This window comes from Chrysochloris asiatica, unplaced genomic scaffold (assembly GCF_000296735.1).
Source record: "Chrysochloris asiatica unplaced genomic scaffold, ChrAsi1.0 scaffold00479, whole genome shotgun sequence".
Taxonomy (NCBI): domain Eukaryota; kingdom Metazoa; phylum Chordata; class Mammalia; order Afrosoricida; family Chrysochloridae; genus Chrysochloris; species Chrysochloris asiatica.
The window spans coordinates 392,270-414,481 of NW_006408997.1; the positions used below are offsets into that span (position 1 = coordinate 392,270).

At 39.3% G+C, this 22,212-nt stretch overlaps 1 protein-coding gene across 1 annotated transcript in view; it reads left to right on the forward strand.

Annotated features, from left to right (window-relative positions):
* UGGT1 (UDP-glucose glycoprotein glucosyltransferase 1) overlaps positions 1-22,212 on the forward strand; it is a 311,128-nt gene that overhangs the window by 260,459 nt on the left and 28,457 nt on the right. The window contains exons 31-36 of the mRNA XM_006877319.1: positions 394-479; positions 4,586-4,670; positions 5,595-5,683; positions 6,186-6,290; positions 7,837-7,921; positions 11,798-11,980. Coding sequence (XP_006877381.1) covers positions 394-479; positions 4,586-4,670; positions 5,595-5,683; positions 6,186-6,290; positions 7,837-7,921; positions 11,798-11,980 — 633 coding nt within the window. The remainder of the gene's footprint in view (positions 1-393; positions 480-4,585; positions 4,671-5,594; positions 5,684-6,185; positions 6,291-7,836; positions 7,922-11,797; positions 11,981-22,212) is intronic.

Below are 22,212 nucleotides of genomic sequence, written 5' to 3' on the forward strand. Positions count from 1 at the left end.
TGGTGCAATTAGAATTCTGAACCATAGAATGAGATTAAAATTCATGATTGATTTTGATCAACAGAAAATTTGTTAATTTTGTGTGGATTAGAGTTATATGTTAGCCTAAACAAAAAAAGACATGCTTTAACCAAACTTGCCCCTGAATATTGCTTATAAAGTGACATTTTTGTTTTCTTTGAAGAGTGCAGCTTATTTACAAATTGAATCTTCACTGAAGTACAGCTATAGGGCAGACTTTTAGGTTTCACTGGCATATATTTTGGTAGCATTTCTAATGGGGAGGCTTTGTTTTGTTTTATAATAACATTGATTTCTTAACTATGTTATTTTAAATATAAATGACTGAAGTAACTGTCCTTCAGAAACAACATTTTGATGTTTTTGTTCTAGGGTTATTTTCAATTAAAAGCCAACCCAGGAGCTTGGATTCTCAAACTTAGGAAGGGGCGCTCTGAAGATATTTATAGAATCTACAGGTAGGATTAAATGATGTAGATGCATTTCTTCAGATTGTTTAGAAATGTGCATCAGCTGTAATTGATGTACACTGACAAGTTAACCCGGCAATAAGAATATAATTTACAATTGGATATTTGATGAGACGATGCATTTCTAAAAAATTAGATCTAGGAATTATTAACGTTCCTAGTTGTTGTTAAGTGTTGTTGAATCAGTTCCAACTCATGGTGATCCCTGTAAAGGGTTTCTGAAAAGTGGTTGGTGGGTTTAAACCACTGACCTTGTGGTTTCCAGTCCAGTGTCTATTCTACAGCACCAGTAAATATAGCCAAGTTTCACTCTACAGTGATTTCTTTCTGTGAGCAGTTTAGTATCCCAGACTCACATCATCTGTCACTGTGATGGAATCCATAGAGAAGGTAAGAAATTGAGTCATTTGAAGCAAGTTTTCGAATCGGTTCTTCCTAATTCTGTCATGGCTGAGGAAGCAAAACTGGAATGTACCTGAATTTGTTAAATTTGGATGTACCACAATGATAACTAGATTGGGAAAACTAGGGGTAGATACTCTACTAGAAACTTAATTACCCTCTTAGAAAACAAGGGCAGCATAGCAACAAATCTTTTTGATCAAAAGAAGTGGAAATAACAGTGCCCTCTGCTTTGAATGTGTGTTGCTCACTACTGTCCTGGCAATAAGTAATTCAGTCTCCCATACCAGTCTCCTGAAAGAACTCGCTACACCCCTCTGAAGTCTCCTGTTCCAGGGCTTGAACCCATAGTTTTTCCAATTCTGGTTATGGTTCTGATAAACCAACTTTTGCAAATTCAGGTCTATTTTGATTTCACTGCATTTGCTGGTGACTGTGACTTATCCAGTTCAAACTGGTTCAAAACCCTGATTTAAAGAAAGGAAAAAAGAAATAATGAATAGTCCAATTTTGACTCTAGATTATTTCTGGATCATGTGTGATTTACAAATACACAATACATGTAAGCTTTAGACATAAATTTTTGTTGTTAGAACGGGTCTTTCTTGGCCTATGATATTGTACCTTAGTAGATGAACAATATTCTATTCTACAGAGGTCAGATTTTTACCTTAAGGTGTACCATCAACCAAAAAAATTGCCCACTGCTACTGAGTCCATTCCAATTCATAGAAATTCTATACAGGATTTCTGAGATTGTGAATCTTGACAGGAGTAGGCAGCTTCATCTTTCTCCTGAGAAGTAACTGGTGAGTTGAAACCGCTGATCTTGCAGTAAACAGTGTAGCACCTCACCTAAAGCACCACCAGGCCTCCTTCAGGTTTACTGTTATTGTTGAGTGCCAGCTAGTCAGTTCCAACTGATAAGTGGTCATTAATTATGAAAAATTATACTGCTTTGTAAAAAGAAAAAAAAAATGCTGCTTTTTTAGTCTAAATTATTCTCTTTTTTTGTTTGTTTGGCTGGATAGTGTACTTTATTGATGGTACATGACAAGATTGGGCTCTCTAAGCCCCTCCCCTTCTCTAGGGCGTCTGGATGGAAACTGACGATGGGAGTTTCTTAGTGTGTAGGGGGATTAGAGTTGGGGTAAGGACTCCCAGCAGCTGAGGGCCTCTCTCTTCCTCTAGTGCTGTTGCTGGGGCAGGTGGTCCAGGGGGCTCTTATTCTTTGGAGGCCATGTGGACCATAAGATCCACCACTCTGTTGCTATAGCCGAATTCATTGTCATACCAAGAAATGAGCTTGACAAAGTTGTTGTTGAGGGCAATGCCAGCCCTAGCATCAAAGGTGGAAGAGTGGGTGTCGCTGTTAAAGTTACAGGAGATAACCTGGTCTTAAGTGTAACCCAGGATGCCTTTTAGGGGTCCATCTGATACCTGCTTCACCACCTTCTTGATGTATCATATTTGGCAGCTTTCTCCAAGTGGCAGGTCAGGTCCACAACAGACACATTAGGAGTGGGGACACGGAAGGCCATGCCAGTGAGTTTCCCATTCAGTTCAGGGATGACCTTGCCCGCAGCCTTGGCAGCATTAGTAGATGCAGGGATGATGTTCTGGGCAGCCCCACGGCCATCACGGCACAGTTTCCCAGAGGGGCCATCCACAGTCTTCTGAGTGGCAATGATGGCATGGACTATGGTCATGAGTCCCTCCATGATGCCAAAATTGTCATGGATGACCTTGGCCAGAGGGGCCAAACAGTTGGTGGTGCAGGAGGCATTGCTGACAATCTTGAGGGAGTTGTCATACTTCTCATGGTTCACGCCCATCACAAACATGGGGGCATCAGCAGAAAGGACAGAGATGATTACCCTTTTGGCACCACCCTTCAAGTGAGCCCCAGCCTTTTCCAAGGTTGTGAAGACACCAGTGGACTCTACAACATATTCAGCACCAGCATCACCCCACTTGATGTTGGCGGGATCTCGCTCCTGGAAGATAGAGATGGGCTTCCCATTGATGATAAGTTTCCCGTTCTCAGCCTTGACAGTGCCATTGAACTTGCCATGGGTGGAATCATACTGGAACATATATACCATGTAGTTGAGATCAATGAAGGGGTAGTTGAGGCAACAACCTCTACTTTGCCAGAGTTAACAGCAGCCCTGGTGACCAGCCAATCCCTTGACTCCGACCTTCACCATCTTGTCTCAGGGATGCGGCTGCTACTGAAAGAGAAGCTGCGGCTGCCTGTCGAATGGGGAGTAGCAGAAAGCCTAGTCTAAATTATTCTTAATTCAGTTTAAATTAGTTTTAGGCTGTGGGAAAGACTTTTTTACTTTAGGAAAGATTTTTGTTAGATTTTACTTTTAAAAGTCTCTTGTATCCTCATCTTAGCTTCATAGTGTCTTACCTGACAAACATGCAACTGTGTGAAACTAGGGCATATTTCTTACCAAGAAGTAGAAGAATTTTATATTATAATAATATCTTCGTTGTAAATAGTAGAATGTTTTTCTCAGATATTCCCAAAGTATGGTTTACAAAAATTTAGTCTGTTATAAGAAGTTTGTTGTTTTACAAAACACTTTCCCTGTCCCTCCCTGATTCCCTTAGTTACTCTTCCTTTAGGAGCATGGTGGCCTGCATCTCTGGGGCACTGCCTTATGTGAATATTCCCGTTTTCTGAAGTGTTTCCTGCTTCAGGTTTTTTCCCCATCAGAATTTTATTTTTGCTTGAGAACACTGCTCTCTGCTGTATGACATCTAACTAACACAGAGAATTCATATTATTAATTTGGCTTTCTTTAGTCAACACCTTGACATTTGGTAGCTTTGGAAATCTGAGGTATTACAATTGCATGGTAGGAATTTTTTTTTTTCCCTTCTCCATCCTATCTGCCTGCAAGTAGACCTTATTATAATATAGGTTTTCCTATATACTACAGGTACCAGATTGAGACAGACCTGTCTACTTGTGTTCCAATAAACGGGAGCTCTGGTAGCATAGTGGTTACGAATCGGACTGCTTATCTCTATGGTCAGCAGCTCAAACAGCTCGAAACTATCGGCTGTTCCATGGGAGAAAGATGAGGCTTTCTGCTCCTGTAAAGATTTACAGCCTTGGAAACCCTATTCAGGGTCACTATGAGTCGGAACCGACTCCACGGCACATAACAATAACAACAACAAACAGAATGGTAGAAGAGTTTCTTTTAACAAAATATTAGAGTCAAGTTTTGATGCTGGCCAACTAAAGAGTCAAAAGTGATGATGCATTTCCATGAGTGTTTTAGAGTGGTTCACCCCCTTCTGGCCCTCTTTTACTCAAAGTGGTACTAGGCAAGGTGTTGGACTGATGAATGTAAATAATTTTCAAACTGCATTTGGCCCTGCAGTGACCTAGGAGCCTCCCTCTCTACAAAATCTAATTTGACAGAAGACTCATGGGGAAGTTTGGAGTATGAGTTTGGGCACATAACTGTGTAAGGATAGAGATTCAACAAATGTTTCTGTGCAACTTGAAGGAACTTCCTTGATTGAGAGAAAATAATTTGTTCTGAAAACCTCTGTATGATAAAGGTGTGATGGGCAAATGTAGGGAGTTATTGTCAGACCATTTACTGTATTTTGAGGTTATATTTTATAACATCTTCATTATTTTTTGTAATTCTTTTCTCTCTAAGCCATGATGGTACAGATTCTCCTCCTGATGCCGATGAAGTTGTTGTCGTCCTCAACAACTTCAAGAGCAAAATTATTAAAATGAAGGTGAGTTTGGTATGCCAAGGCTGCCAATCTTTAATAAGTTGCTAAAAGTAGCACTGTACTGGCATTCGGTTACTATTATGTAAAAATACATATCTTGAAACCATCCCAGGATTTCAGTTTTACTTTGGAATTTTACTATTGCATTTATAGAAGTGCTGCTTTAAATACAAAAGATCTTTTGTAAATATTAATTTTTTACTTTATTCAACTGAGAGATTTTACCTTTTGAGTAAAACTCAGATAATTATTGATTATTTTATTCTCAGTAAACTGGAAAAATACAAATGAAAACTCTTAACAGTTATAAAATGGTAGTCTGTTTTTTCTCTTCTTGCTCCTAGTCTTAATTCTTCAAATTTTAAAGTTATTAGAGCTTTAAATTTGAATAAGACATATTATAAAATAAGCCACCATTTTATAACTGTAAAATGTAAAGCAGACCTCACAACATAAGAATGGTACCTATGTTGTAGAGAAGATTCAACTCATCTTTTTACTAATACATCCTGATAAAAAGAGGCAACGTGACATGGCTCCTGCCTGGTAATTGAACTCACGAAGACTGTACTCTTTATCTAGAACAGCTGTTAGCTCAGTAAATTGTGCTTCTGTTTTCACTCATTACCTACATAGTTGTAGTTTACTCAGACCATATTACATACAAAATGATTTTGAATTCTGAAAATAATTTTTTCTTAATTAAAAGAGGCTGCTATCTCCTCACTTAAGGTTCTAATGGGAGCAACATTGTGAAGCTACTTTTATTGAGTACAGCTAGACTCTTCGTTGGGTTGTACCTGCTCATCAGAGAAGTAATTGATAATTACTTTATTCCTTGTTGCTGACAGTATTCACAATGCAAATCCACTATAAATCAGTTTTATGTCTCTTAGGCATAATAAGATTCATCACATACCATTGCAGGTACAGAAGAAGGCAGATATGGTGAATGAAGACTTATTGAGTGATGGAACTAATGAGAATGAATCTGGATTTTGGGACTCCTTTAAATGGTAAGTCAGCATCATAAAATGTGTTTTTCAGGAAAAACAAAGACTTTATCTATGCAGTATAGTAGTTCTTCTCTGGGTCTTTCAGATTCTGCTTTGTGCCAGTCAAGTCTTACATTTATATTTAGAGTACTAAATTCTTTCTATTCATGGTGCAGCTACTGTTCTTCCATAGTTCTTGACTCGGTTGGGTTTTACCTGCTCTTTGGAGTGTTGATTAATATTGATAATCACTCAATTTATTTCCTGTTGTAAAAACTGCATTCTACAGGACAGCTGATGCTAAATATCTCTTCCTAAAACAAAACTGTGCCGTGTTATCCTGCTTATTCTCCCGTGGATGGTTTTCTGTTGCTCTTTTTACTCACTTCCAGAATGTGAGAGGATGCCTCCTCCCTTTAGGAAGGAGTGTGAGTAGGAAATCAGTACCTCTGCCTCTATCTTCAAGGGCTGAATACCTGAACTAATATTTCAAGTGTTCTATTTTTTGCCTTTATTTTTACAGGGGTTTTTCAGGAGGACAAAAGACTGAGGAAATGAAACAAGATAAAGATGATGTAATTAATATTTTCTCTGTTGCATCTGGTCATCTGTATGAAAGATTTCTTCGGTTAGTCTTGTTGATTATTTCAGTTTACAGTATATGAGAATGAATTTGTCACAGTAGTCTCATTTAGAAAGTTTTGTGGGATTCAACCCATTATAATTCCATGCATTTGAAATACTCTGGGAATTGTGATATGACTACCACATGTAATGTGTTTAACAGATCAGCTATCTGAAGTTGACCTGGGTAGTAAATGTGTCTGGATAGTACAGACCTCTAAACCTTTAATATCAATGTGCACACTTAGTGCCATGAAGCATTGCTTGAAACCAAAATTAGAAGGTTGGCATAAAATAGACACAGAACTGGGCCATGCAGCGCTTTACTATCTTCCATGGAAATTTAGAACTGTCCTCTATTTTATAGATAAGAAAACCACAGTGGCTCAAAGAGTGAGGGACTTGTATGGGGTCATATACCAGAACTAGAAGAAGCCACAGTGACAAAAGTGCCTGTTTGACACAGTGGTGGCACTCAGGAGTACCTTTGCCATTAGTGATCATCAGAATGGTTCAGTGAGAGTCACTTTCCTAACTCCCAGAGTTCTTTTGATTTGTTACTTTTCACTATAAATATTGTATAGCACATAATCAAAATGTCATTTTCACTCATTTTTGACCCACCTTTCTCCAAGAAATAATGTTGTTGTTAAGTGCCATCGAGCCGGTTCCAATTCGTAGTGACCCTGTATAGGGTTTCCAAGGAGCAACTGATAGGTTTGACCTGCTGGCCTTGTGGTTTGCAGTCCAGTGTTGATCCTACAGTGCCACACCAGGAATCCTGGTGTGGTGCTTTACAAGATATAATATCTGACCTAAAATAATAGTCATTGAATGTTGATAACAACTGAATTAAGATACTTAAGTCAAAATTGTTTTATTTCTATCTTGAATCTATAACCATTTCTTTTTGAGTAACCTCTCTCTGCTCTCCTCGCTGTAGAATTCTCCATTGTGTACTGTGGAAGGCATGCAGGCAATGTGATTTCTACAGCACCAGATGCCACTGTGGCTTTATCAGCTCTTTTACAGAGATTGATATAGTCACCTACCATATACCCCTTTATTCAATTGCACCACAGCTAAAATACTAGCACATAAAACATTGTTTTTTTAAGTTGTAGCATAATTACCTCACACAAGGCATAGTACTTGGGGCCCTGGTGTGGCACTGGAGGATAAGCACTGGGCTGCTAACTTCAAATTCAGCAGTTCAAACCCAACAGCTGTTCCTTGGAAACTGTACAGGGTCCTGTGAGTAAGAACCAACTCAAAGGCACTTAACAGCAACATGTTGTTGTTAAGTGATAGCAACATAGTTACAACAAATTTGTTTTTATGAGTTAGAAACACTTCCTCATACCCCAAGTGAAATAGCTTTATAAGTATGAATAGGTACAATTTTCTATGACTGTAGGTCTCTCTCTACCTAATTGAGCCATCAGTTAGCTTTGCTGGGAAGAACATTTAGTGGCTGCTTGACTGATTACTTGATGGTGTTGAGGTTAAAAAGTATTGGGAGATTATCATTATTTGCCTTTATTTGACAGTATAATGATGCTATCGGTACTGAAGAATACCAAGACCCCTGTGAAATTCTGGTTCTTAAAGAATTATTTGTCCCCGACATTTAAGGTATGTTCCTTGGGGGAAAGGAAAGCATTCTTATTAAGAAGGTACTTCCGGTACGTCTTACTACTTTTGTTTTATCTGTATCTGTTTTTAATTTTTTTTTTCCTTTGGATACCTTAATTCAGTTGCATATTTATATGTTGATTATTCTCTCTGGCTGGTTGATTTTAAGTTATGAACCAAACACAGATTTTCATCTCATTGAAACATGAAGAATTCTGTACTTTTGCTTAACAGAAGCAGTGTTTAGTTGAAATAATGTTCCCTCCCTCTAAAGCATGCACGTCTTGGTTAATTTGGAAAGCCTAGTGTTGGTTTCCATTTGTGAGACTGATCAGTTTGATCATGAACAGTTATCAGATAATGTGTGTAAACAATGCTTCCTTTGTGCACAACAATGCACTTGGAACATTTCCTGTTTTATTTATGTCAGTCACTATTTATTATCTGGAGTCCTGGTATGGCACTGTGGGTTAATGCACTGGACTGTGAATTCACTTTGAACCACAGGCTTGGTGGTTCAAGTTCATCAGTTGGCTCCTTAGAAATGCTATACAGGTTCAAAATTTTACAAAGCAAATTTGCTTACCATTTAACAACTTATATACATTTTGTTTCATATTAATTGCAATCTCCTCAGTGTAACAGCACTTTTTAGTTTCTCCCTATGTTCTCATTTTTGTTTATCCTTTCCTGCTCTTTCTTGCATTCAGAACTTTTGGCTCTTGGCAAATGCTGACCTTTTGATCTCCTAATGTTGATTATTTTCAGCAGTACATTCCTTTGTAATTTTTGTTCACATTATAGGTCTGTATATTGTTTGGTGTAAAGAGGATTATTTTAGTTATCTAATACTGCTGTACCAGAAATACCACAGGTGGATGGCTTTAACAAATTGATTCTCTTACAGTTTGGGAGGCTAGAGGTCAAAACTCAGAGCTGACTCTGGAAAAAGGGCTTCTTTCAGCATCTTTAGGCTCAGTGTTCCTTTGTATCTTGGTGTCAGTCTTTCCCTTGATATAAGAACTTCAAAATGCTGTGAATTGTGTGCTCCATTAGTCGTTTCGGTTAATTGTTTCTTTGAGTCTTTGATTTTCTTCACGTTGCTTTGCTTTGGTTAGGGAGAAGCCACTATATGACACCACCCAAGCTTTTTAAAAAAAAAAAATTTATTTATTTATTTATTTTATTGTGAATTGAGTGATAGTTTACATGGGAGAACATTAACTTTACATTCATCCTATTGTATTTTGTTTCATTGCAATGATTTACAATCTCCGCCATGCATCACCAAACAACCAAAGGGTACACCCTGCAAGCCTGCCTCCTGGCCACCAGCACACAGCCCCTCTCACTGCCTGAGTCCAGAGTCCCCAGCTGCTCCATCTGTCCTAGTTATCATCTCTGCCTCCATCTCTGACGTCACTGCTTCTCTGGGTAGGGTCCCGCACTTCACTCCTCTTCCTTGATGGTTCCAAGGACCTCAGGACTTCCAGATTGCAAAGTCAGCTACTCCCTTCCTCTTGCTACAAAATGTCTACCTTTACATTTTCAACCCTCACAGTCAGTCCTGATAGCAATCACTCACCATTGTACCACAAGAGTCTTATCCCCATCTCTTTTCATCAGCCCCATCCCACGGAACAATTGGTAGTTTTGAACTACTGACTGTGAGATAAGCAGCTCGATTCGTAACCACTATGCTACCAGAGCTCCTTTGTGTCTTCTTATTCAACTCTTTAATCATTTCTTTTCTCTTATGCTGGTTTTTGCCTTAAAGTCTGCTTTATGAAAAATTAATATTGCCACTCCTGCTCTTTTTTGGTTGTCGTTTGCTTGAGTGTGTGTTTCCTGTTGCCAGGAAATTGGTGCAGCAGCAGGCATGAGTACACACCACCAACCATGGAAGTAATGGATACTTGGCACTCAGTCTGTGATTGTACATGCCCCAACTGTGCCCACAAGGGCATGTGCCCAAGGCCGCTGTGGACATAAGAGAAGATGGCAGGAAATGGAATGGTGGCAGGAGGAGCTTTTCCATCTACCGGGTGGGGAATGGTAACAGAACCCTCACCTCCGGTCCACTGGGAGGGTTTGGGGTAGAAGAGAGGATTCCTGGTAGTTGATCACCAACATGGATGCCAATGCATTCCTGGGCAAGTGCAGCTGATAAGTTATTCTTATCCCAATTCAGTCCAAGGCTGAGGGATGCCCAGAGTCCAGTATCTTCAGTCTGTAATCCAGATGACCAGTGTTGGTGAATGCTTCTATCTCTGTAGTAAACAGCTCATTCCCTATTCTATTGGTCACATGAGTCTTGAAGTTCTGTGCCGCTTTCCTGTTTTTTTCTCCCTATAACTACGTCTTGATCTAATCTTGCTTCGATCTAGATTTTTCTCGATGTTGTATCTCTTTCTTGAAGTTCCATGAAGCCACCTTCCTGTGTTCCTCGTTTGGGAACTCTGATTATCTTGTGCCACAAGGGAAACACTGTCCTGGACCAACTGGCAGGGTACCTTATAGTTCTGTATCTGTCATTATTCACTGCTTTTGTTCAGTTTTCTTCTTTCAATCAATGTTTAATTCTCTGTCCTTTCATTTGATGCTCAGGGTTTCAGAATTATATTTTGTGTCTGTTTCACTTGATTTCTCAGGTATTTGTTGTAGAGGGATAGCATAGTGCATGTGCTTAGGATATCATCTTAGCTACTTTCTCTTTTCTTCTTTTTTTACATAGAATTTATTAGGTGACTTTTAATGTATTCAATATCTACTTGATAATTAACTCACTTCTGGACCCCTGAAAGTCCAGTTAGTTGTCCCTGTGTTTCTGTAGATGATTGGTTTCAGGAACCACCACAAATAGCAAAATCCATAGATTTGCAATTCTCTTATGCAAATATAAAATGGTATGGTATTTTCACAAAAATATAACCTTATCCCATCCTCTTCATACTTTAAATCATCTCTAGATTGCATATAATACCTAACACCATGTAGATAAATAGTACTTTATTGCTTTGTTGTTGTTGTTTCCAAACGTTTTTTTTTTTTTTCTATCTGTGGTTGGTTGAAGTCACAGATGCAAAACTAATGGATACAGAAAGCCAACTGCACACACACTTAGAATCTACTGGATTTGTTCTTTAAAGATGACAGAATAATTATCCAAAGTACAGACAGTCAGCTGATTATGAAGGAATTATATTCCTAAAACTGTTTTTAAGTCAAATTTGTACATAAATTGTAACAGGTGGGTGCATTTTGTATCTAACATATGTCAAGTACTTGTCTTAGTATTCAAATAGTATAGAGCATACCCTTATATGCATAAAAAGGTCACAAAACCACTTCCAGATACACTAAGACATCTTTAACATAATACAGTAATAATGATAATATTTTGATGTATACCGCAAATTAGCACTTGTTGGTTATTACAGACCATTGAACATGCCTCAAATTTTTAATATAACAGACTTTACTAGGGACTGTTCATATTTAAGTTTTGCTATATTATTCCCTGGGGCAGACAGCTTCGAGGGTGGGTTGTAATCAAGTTTTTTTTAAATCTAGTTTAAGCAAATGGGCTTAAAATTCATGTGCCTTTAAGATAAACACATACACACACACACAGATGTACATTAGTTACTTAAAAGCCATCACTTGTCATTTCTTTTGTTGACAGTCATAAAGAAATTATAATTAAGACAAAAAGTTTATGTGTATTCTTTTATATAGTCACAAGTGAGTCAGAAGCAAATTATTTATTTTGATGAATGTGTTTTACTTGTGTGTTCTAGTGTCTGACTTACATTATGAGGTTAGTTTTCTTAAAAAATAAATTGATTGTTTATTGTTTCCTGTGTCTGCAAATAGGAATTTATACCTTACATGGCAAACGAATACAATTTCCAGTATGAACTTGTTCAGTACAAGTGGCCCCGATGGCTTCATCAGCAAACTGAGAAACAGCGCATTATATGGGGTTACAAGATCCTCTTCCTGGATGTCCTTTTCCCTCTTGTTGTTGACAAATTTCTGTTTGTCGATGCTGATCAGGTAAGCTCTCAAAGCCAGGTTGAAATGGCTTATATTTTAAAAAAATAGGGATTTATTTTTCTTTTAAATGAAGTTTATTTTATTTTTTCCATTTATGGAAGGAAAACATGCTTATTTTACACTATTTGGAAAATATGGAAAGGTGTCACCCAGATATGATCATGTTTGAAATTTGCATTTGGTTATCTCCTACGTTTTTTTCTTATACTTCTTTTGCATATTTATGATCATATGCAGTGTTGTATCTTTATTTTTTCATTTAAGTAAACATTAGAAGATTGAGATTTGAATAGTACTTGACATCGTTTTTACTAAACGTAGGAGTTGTTGGCATGGGTAATAGAGCTGACACTCATGTGGATGCTTGGCTGGGACAATGTAAAACTCTGCAGATTTTCTTACTGCTATCAAGATTTGACTTATTTAAATGGATTTTAGAGCATGTACACTTAAATAGTATAAATACACTGCTTCCTTACAGGCTTCCCCTTTAGCCTGAGCTGGCCAAAACCTAGGTAACCATATGAGGGGAAGTGATGTAATATATGCAGATATCATTTCGACAAAGGTTGTGCTCATCTTCTTGTATTCCCTTCTCATCTGGTTCACTTATGTCACAGCTGGCTCAACCTGAAACATGCTTTCCTAATTCTACTATAATCCTTTATAGTCAGTCCCCAAGTTATAAATGTTGAATATTCAATTCCTAGTGGTGGTGGTTATGTGCCGTGGAGTCAGTTCCAACTCATAGTGACACTGTACCCAGTTTCTGAGACTGTAAATCTTTATGGGAGTGAGAGCAGAAAGCCTCATCTTTCTCCTGCAGAACAGCTGGTAGTTTCAAACTGCTGACCTTGAGGTTCGCAGCCCAATTTGTGACCACTGTGCTACCAGAGCTCCTTGTTGTTGTTGTTGTAGTGTGCCGTGGAGTCGGTTCCGACTCATAGCGACCCTGTACAGGGTTTCCGAGGTTGTAAATCTTTGTGGGAGCAGAAAGCCTCATCTTTCTCCCGTGGAACAGCTGGTAGTTTCAAACTGCTGACCTTGCAGTTCATAGCCCGATTTGTAACCACTACGCTACCAGAGCTCCTTACTTGCACAGGGCTTTGGACTTCTGCCATGGGTGATGAAACAAAACAAAAACAGACTAGAAGTTTTACAATTTGGGTGATGTGTTACAGCAACCAGAAGAGGAAAACTCATAAATTGAAGTTCTGGAATGGGAGATTGGGAAGAGGTATATTGAGCTCTTTCTGGAGCCTGTGGGTGAGACTGGGTTATTGGCAGGCCTTTGGAGAGTCACACGCATTTGAAGTGCATCTTTGACTAGGGCATTTGGTCTTTGAAGCCCTAATTTTTATATAAAATTGCTTTCACTTTGAAACAATTGAACCAATATATACTTGCAACAAATTCTTCATCTCAATCACCATCATTTACTGCATGTGCAGTTTTTAAGTCATTGCAAAGGTTTAAAAACTTTTTCTTGCAGTAAAAATATAAAAACAAACCAAACCCACTGCCGTCAAGTCAATTCTGACTTATAGCAACCCTATAGGGCAGAGTAGAACTGCTTTATAGGGTTATCTGAGACTAAATATTTACAAGAGCAGACAGCCTTATTTTTCTCTCAAAGAGCAGCTAGTGGGTTTGAACCACTGATCTTGTAGTTAGTGATTCAGTGTTTGACCCACTGCACCACCAAGACTCCTTTCTTACACTAACCCAAAAACCAAACCCACTGCCATCGAGTCAATTCTGACTTGTAGCACCACTGTAAATCCTATGGTAAAAGAAAACCTCATCTTTTCTCTTGCAGAGCTTATGGTGGGTTTGAATTAACAAACTTGTGATTAGCAGTCCAGTGCTATCCTAGAGTGCCACCAGGGCACCTTTCTTTTCTTTATTTTTATTTTTACTTTTTTGTTGTGAATTGAGTGAAGGTTTACAGGCAAGATCTTCAGTTTTACATTCAACAAATCATTTACTTGGTTTCATCTTAATGATTGCAATCCCCTCCCTCCCTGTGGTTCCTATTCCCATTCCACCGACCTTCCTATCCCTTCTCAACTTTGTCCTTAGGTCAATGTTGCCGTTTTGATTTTTAACAATTGACCATTCCAACATTCATAGTAAGCATACCTTACCAGTGTTGTTTCCTCCTTTGTATACCTATTTACTGCTTGGCTGAAAGTTGGGCCACGAGGGTGAGCTCCTTTCCGGACCTGAAAGTTATATAGTCTCAGGTTCCTCCAGTCTCTTTCTAATCAATATACTCAATCTTTTTTTTTTTTTTTAAATGTTTAGTTTTGTTCCACACATTTTGCCATTCTGTTCAGGACCTTCTAATGTGATCCCTTTCAGAGCATTGGTAGTGGTAGCCAGGCATCATCTAGTTCTGGTCTCAAGAATCTTGGAGAGTGATGTTAACATGTTCCATTAGTCCATTGGACTGTTTTGTTCCAAGCCTCTTAAATTCTCATCACTCTTCTTTCTTAGCAAGACCAATCCCAGATGCTACTTACTCACCAAAGTAGGATGTAGAACTTTGTTATGGCAATTGACCATTGTGCCCCTGAGTCTATAGTCCTGAGCAGGACACCTTTCTTGCATAAAGTAAGGCTAAATAAGAACTGTAGTTACTTGTTTTGACTGACCTAAGACACAGTTAGGAATGAATCTTATTCATTATGTAGAGACTGCCCTTAAATGAGGCGTCAAAAAGTTCACTGAAGAATTCCGCTTTCCTTTCTTTCCATTTTTCCATGAACTTTGTGAAGCCAGCTCCCTCGTATATTTAATAACACGTTTTGGGTAAAGGTTTCCACAGCAGTTAGGATTCCATTCAACAATTTCTACATAAATTGTCCAATGACATTGGTTATATTCTTCACAGTGTGTGAATATTCCCATGATTTCTGTTCTGGTTATTCATTTCTCATTAATTTAGTTTCACTTTCCCTTACATCCTTATCTTTGTTTTAAAATATTGACTGTTCATCTCATATTAAAGGAGCACAGTACTTACAGGTGACAATCATATTTTGAGCCTGTCTGTTATTTAACTACAAGGTGACCTCAGAGGTTACTTTTGGTTCTGGGGTTGAGAAGTATCTCAGAACATCAGGCTACAGGAGTCCTCCAGTCTCAACCAGCCCAGTATGTCTGGTTGTTGCTTTTTAGGAATTTGAGTTTTAATTCCAATTTCCTCCGTTCTGCCAAGGTTCATTTATTGTGGCCCCTATTAGAAGACTCAGTAGTGGTAGCCAGGTACCATCTCATTCTTCTGGTCTTAGAGTTGTTGTTGTTGTTGTTAAGTGCCATCGAGTCGGGTCCGACCCATAGCGACCCTGTACAGGGTTTCCGAGGGTGTAAATCTTTACGGGAGTAGAAAGCCTCATCTTTCTCCCGTGGAGCGGCTGGTAGTTTCAAACCGCTGACCTTAAGGTTCGCAGCCCGATTCGTAACCACTATGCTTAGTAGATGAGTTTATTTGTCTTACAGACTAGTTTTCTGCCTTTGAGACTTTGGCTTCTTTTTTTTTTCTTTTTCTCCAGACAAGTATAAACTAATAGTTATATCTTAGATGGCCACTTGCAAGATTTTAATACCCCACACACTACTCACCAAACTAGGCAATAAAACATAAGTTAGTGAACTGTATTTTTTTTTTTAATTTTTAATGTGAATTAAGTGATAGTTTATTTAATTAATGGGAGAACATTAGCTTTACATTCATCCTATTGTGTTTCGTTTCATTATGATGATTACAGTCCCCTCCATGCATCATCAAACAACCAAAGGGTACACACCGCAGGCCTGCCCCCTGGCCATCAGCACACAGCCCCTCTCCCTCCGTGAGTCCACAGTTTCCAGCCGCTCCATCTCTCCACGTCATCGTCTCTGCCTCCATCTCTGGTGTCGCTTCTTCTCTGGATAGGGCCCTGCAGTCCGCTCTTCTCCCTTGATGGTCCCAACGACCTCTGCTCCTGGACTGCAAATCAATCATTCCCCTCCTTTTGTCACAAAACATCTACCTTTACAAGTCCAACATTGACAGTCAGTCCTGATAGCAATTGTTCACTATTGAACCACAAGAGTCTTATCCCCATCTCCTTTTACCAGCCCTGTCTAGACAGGTTGGAAACTTCTCAGTAGAGATTCTACCTTTCCCCATACCCTCTGGAACTAGGCTCCCTTTTGAACACTTGTAAGCCAGTCACTTCTTGCCTTTGTAAACCATTACCTATCTCCCGCCCCCCCACCCCTGGCCCTTGTTGGGTAGCAAATGTCTAAGTTGCCCATTCCTGTCAATCCTGTGTATCAAGGGGGTGGGAATGACCCTCGCTGTAAAGATTCGTTCCCTATTTTAAGCTACTACATCCATAAGTACAGGTCAAGTTCATCAAATTGTAGTGGATTACTCTTTTTTTCCCTCTTTCCCTCTTCTTTCTTCTTCTAGTCAAGCTCTGATCATCCAACCATTAAAGCCAGGTCAGATGGGTACTATCTGCAAGTTTGGGTGTTCTTGTCCATCTACCCTCACTTCATATCAGCCGGATGTTTCACTCTCTACTCTAGTCTTCTCTGGCTGTGTCCATGTCTCTTGGCCCAGGAGTCCCCAGGTCTTGCCATACTGCTGGCCAGCCAGGTCTCAATTCAGGTTGACAGGAGTCTATTGAACATGGCCAGACTTAGCTAACAGCTTCATTGCTATTTTTCCCCCACTACATCTTATCGGTAGACTAATTTGGTCACCAGCAAGACCACATGCCTGCTCGTGTATTCCCCTTGAGTCTGAGTCGTGGATGTGGGTTTGCCCTGAAGGGACATGACCACTTGCCTTGATGGCTCCCAGGTGAACAACTGCTTGTTCTTGTAGTAGTCAATCAGACTACCATATGAACTGTATTTTGCCAAGCTACTGAGATGTTCTATAAGAATATGGTTCTAATCCTTGAAACCCACTAATTCAATCCTGCTAGGTATTTGGTTGGAGTTCTGGTGTGGTGCGGTAGGATAAGTACTGGACTATTAACCACAAGGTCAGTGGTTCAAATCCACCAGCTGTTCCTTAGAAACCCTATTTAGGGTCCCTATGAATCAGAACCAATTCAACAGCACTTAACCACAACGACAAGGTGTTTGGTTATGTTTAAGAAATGTCTTTAACTGTGCCCCCATGTGCTTTATTATATGAGGGTAATTCAAAAATTATTGCTGCAAAGCATAGGAACCCTTATTCAACAAAAATACCAAAATGTGAAGTTATTGTTTCTTGGCTTATGCTCCATCAAGGGCTATACACTTCTAAAAGCAATGCTTCCATCTCTCTAATGCTTTCTCGAAGAATAATGTACTTTTTGATTTACATGTCAAAATGGCAGTTTGGCATCCTTGAGGGACCCAAATCTTGTTCCTATTTGATGTTCTTTGAGGTTGGAAAACAAAAAGAAGTCTGAAAGGCAAGATCAGGGTTGTAGGGTGGATGGGGTAAGGTTTCCCAATGAAATTCTCATAGAATAGTCCTTAGTATGCTCAAATAATGTGCAGGTGAATTGTCATGATAGAAAAAAATTCCTCAATACTACTTTCCTGGCCTTTATCTCACTAATAAAGTTTACAGCTTTCTTTAAAACTTCTTCCCAATAAGCCTCTGTGATCATCCTGTGTTCTTTGAGAAATCTTTTAAGATTAATATCCCTTGGGAATCTGAAAAATCAGTCACCACAACTTTCTGAGCTGACCTTTCTGGCCCGGAAGATCTCCTCAGGAGCCACTGTTTATATTGGAACTTTTTTTTGAAGGCACCCTAATGAAACTAAGACAAATGTATTACTGAGGGAATGTGTTTGTTGCTATCCACTGATTACCAAGACATTTTAAAACATATTTTGTTTGAAATAAGTCTGCACATGCATGAACTGGAACTGTAGTAGCAATAGTTTTGACATACTTTCATATATATAAACTAGGGATAACATAGATACCTGTATTCATATCAATTTTGTTAAGTTCCACTGAGTCGGTTCCAACTCACAACAACCTTGTATAGGGCTTTTGAGGAGTGGCTGGTGAGTTTGAACTACTTACCTTGCGGTTCAAACCAGCCTTGAAGTTGAGTACTTATCCTTCTGCCCCACATCAGGACTCCAAAAAAATATTAAACACTGCACGAGTTTGCATGTCATACCAGGAGCTCTGGTAGCATAGTGGTTACGAATCGGGCTGCGAACTGCAAGGTCAGCAGTTCAAAACCACCAGCCGTTCCATGGGAGAAAGATAAGGCTTTCTGCTTCTGTAAAGATTTACAGCCTTGGAAACCCTGTACAGGATCGCTATGAGTTAGAATGACTCCCTGGCACTTAGCAAAAAAATATATACATACCTAAACATGTTGATCCACAGTCAACACTCATGGAAAGAGCAGTCAAGAAATAAAGTGACATATTGAATTAGGCAGATCTGCAGCCAAAGACCTGTTTAAAGTATCAAAGAGCAAAAATGTTACTTGGAGGACTAAGGTTTGCCTTACCTAAGTTATTTCTCGTCATTCTTATGCATGAAAAAGCTGGGCGGTGAATTAAGAAATTAGACCACAGAAGAGTTGATGCATATGAATTATGGTGTTGGCAAAGAATATTGAATATACCACAGACTGTCAGAAGAGTGAACAAATCTGTTTTGGAAGAAGTACAACCAGATTGTTCCTTGGAAGTGACGATGGCAAGATTTCATTTCTCATACTTTGGGCATGTTGTGAATAATCATCAGTCCTTGGTAACGAGTGGAGAGTCAGTGAAAAATAGGAAGACCCTTCCTCCCTCCCCCAAATGAGGCCATTGACACAGTGGTAACAACAATGGGATCAAATATAACAGTTAGAAGGATGACAAGGACCAGACAGTGTCTTATTCTGTTATAGATAAGGTCACTGTGAATTGAAACACACTCAGTGGTACCTAACAACAGCAACACATACATATGTCACATAAGTACTACATATATTTTTGTTATTTTGAAGTAATATATTCTTTTTATGTGTGGCGTTATAGGATAAGCACTCAAATCTCAAGGTCAGTTTGAACTGCAAGGTTGTTGGTTCAAACTCACCAGCCACTCCTTGGAAACCCTATACAGGGTTGCTATGAGTCGGAACCAACTAACTCTACAGCACACAACAACAACACAGCAATTACCAATATGGTTTGTTTCTTTTTTCTTATGTATGTTTATAGTGACATAATTTTTCTATGTTAAACTGTGTGCGTGTTACCTTCATTCAGTGTCATCTTTTCCATCACCAAAAATAACAAGGGCACATTACCTAAAGTGACTAGACTACTCCTTCTCCCGTGTCCCATTCTGGTAACCACTAATGAACATTGGTTTTGGTTTCTATATATTGACTTGTTCACATCATTTCCTAAAAGTGAGAATATACCATTTGTAGAGGAGGGATGGTTTTGTGTGAGATTGACTTATTTTGCTCAACATAATGTCCTACAGGTTCTATGAGGTTCTAAGATGTTTAGGGAACTCATTTTTCATTATCACAGAGTAGTATTCCATTGTATCCATGTACCTCGTTTTACTTATCCATTCATTTATTAATAGGCACTAGCTTAGGTTGTTGAGGAACCCTGGTAGCGTAGTGGTTACATATTGGGCTGCGAACCACAAGGTCAGTTCAAAACTACCAGCTGTTCCGCAGGAGAAAGATGAGGCTTTCTGCTCTCGTAAAGATTTACAGCCTCGGAAACCCTGTACAGGGTCGCTATGAGTCAGAACCGACTCCATGGCACATAACAATAACAACAACTTAGGTTGTTTCCTTTTTTTTTAACTAGGTCATATGGAATCCTGGTATGGCACTGTAGAATATGCACTAGACTGTGAGCCATAAGATTACTAGGTCAAACCCACTAATTTCTCCTCAGAAACCCTGTACACGGGCACTATGAGTTGGAATTGACTCGATGACACTTAACAACAGCAATAACAATATGGTAGTCCTGGTGTGGTGCTGTTGAATAACAACTGGACTTCTAACTGAAAGGTCTGTAGTTCAAACCTAGCAGCTGCTCCTCGGAAACCTATACTGGGTAGGTATAAATTGGAACCAACTCAATGGCACTTAACAACAACAGCAATATGTTAACTCTACCTCTAGTTTTTTTGAGGAAACACCAGACTCTTTTCCATGATGGCGGTACCATTTTGCATTCCCCCTACCAGTGAATAAGGGTTCTGATTTCTCCACATTCCCACCAGCACTTGCTGTTTTCCTTTCTTGGTCATCCTTGTTGTTGTGTGCCATCTAGTTGATCCCAACTCATTGCGACCCTATATAGAGTTTCCAAAGAGTGACTGCTGGACTTAAACTGCCTACCTTGTTATCCTACAGTACCACATCAGGGCTCCTAGTAGGTAGGGGTAAAATGGTATCTCATTATGTTTTTTATTTGTATTTTTCTGATAGCTAATGACATTTAGCATCTTTGCATGAGTCTTCTGTCGTTGGATGTGTGATCATACCTTTGCCAAATTTTATTTGTTTTTTAATTTGTTTATTTATGTATTTATTTTCTGTTTATGTTGTTGATATTGTTGTTAAGTACCCTCGAGCCAGTTCTGACTCATAGTGACACTGTATAGGGTTTCTGAGGAGCAGCTGGTGGGTTTGAACCACCGACCTTTCAGTTAGTACGCCAGTGTTTTTCCTAGCGCCACACCAGGACTCCTTTTGCTTATGTTGTTATTAAGTGCCATCAAGTGTGTTCCAACTGATGGGGGCCCTGTATTAGGTTTCCAGGGAGCCACTAATGGGTTTGAACTGCTGACCTGTGGTTAGCAGTCCAATGCTTCTTATCCTATAGCACCACCACACCAAGGCTCTGTTTAAAGTAACCTTAATATGTTGTTGCTGTTGTTTTATATATATATATAGCTCTGGTAGCATAATTAGTACAATTTGTGCTGCTAATCTCAAGGTCAGCTTTTTGAAACTACCAGCTTTTTTGCAGGAGAAAGATGAGACTTTCTGTTCCTATAAATATTTACAGCCTCAGAAACCCTATGTAGGGTTATTATGAGTCAGAACCCACTCCACGGCATACATACCACCACCACCACCACTACCGTATATATGTACATTGTTGTTGCTGCTAAATGTTCTTGAGTTGGTTCCGACTTTCAGTGACCCTGTGTAGACTTTCCAAGGAGCAGCTGGTGAGCTTGAAGAACCGACATTGTGGTTCAAACCAACTTTGCAGTCCAGCGCATTATCATGCAGCACCACACCAAGACTCCATATATATACATATATATATGTATATTGTTAAGTGTCATAGAGTTGGTTCCGACTCATAGTGACCCTATATAGGGTTTCTAGGAGCAGCTCTTGTGTTTGAACTGCCAACATTGTGGTCCAGTGTTTATCTTACAGACTCATACCAGGACATGTCATGGAGTCAGTTTCAACTCATAGCAATCCGTATAGGGTTTCTGAGACTTTAAATATTCACAGGAGCTGAAAGTTTCCTCTTTCTCCTACAGGGTAGCTGGTAGGCTCAAATATATGTGCTAATATATATTTGAGTGCATGGAGCACCTTACATATGCATATCCTTGTGTGGTATTGTGGGTTAATGCGCTGGACTGCAAGGTCACTTTGAATTACAAGGCAGCTTGGTGGTTAAAGCTCTCCAGCTACTCCTCGGAAACTCTATACAGGGTCGCTATGAGTTAGTAGTGACTCGATGGCACTTAAAAACAGCAGTCTTGGTGTGGAATTATATGATAAGCATTGAATTGCAAGTTCACTTTGAAACACAATATTGGCAGTTCAAACTCACTAGCTGCTCGTCAGAAATCCTATATATGATAGCTATGAGTCAGAACTGACTCTGGCACTAACAATGTGTGTGTGTATGTGGTGGTGGTGCTGGTGTGCCAAGGAGTTGGTTCTGACTCATAGTGACCCTATGTAGGGTTTCTGAGGCTGTAAATCTTTATGGGAGCAAAAAGCTTCTTCGTTTTCCCACTGAATGGCTGGTAAGTAGTTTCAAACTGCTGACATTGAGGTTAACAACCCAGTTTATAACCACTACACTACTACAGTGCCTTAGGTGTATGGCTGTGTGCCGTGGAGTCGGTTCCGACTCATAGCGACCCTGTACAGGGTTTCCGAGGCTGTAAATCTTTACGGGAGCAGAAAGCCTCATCTTTCT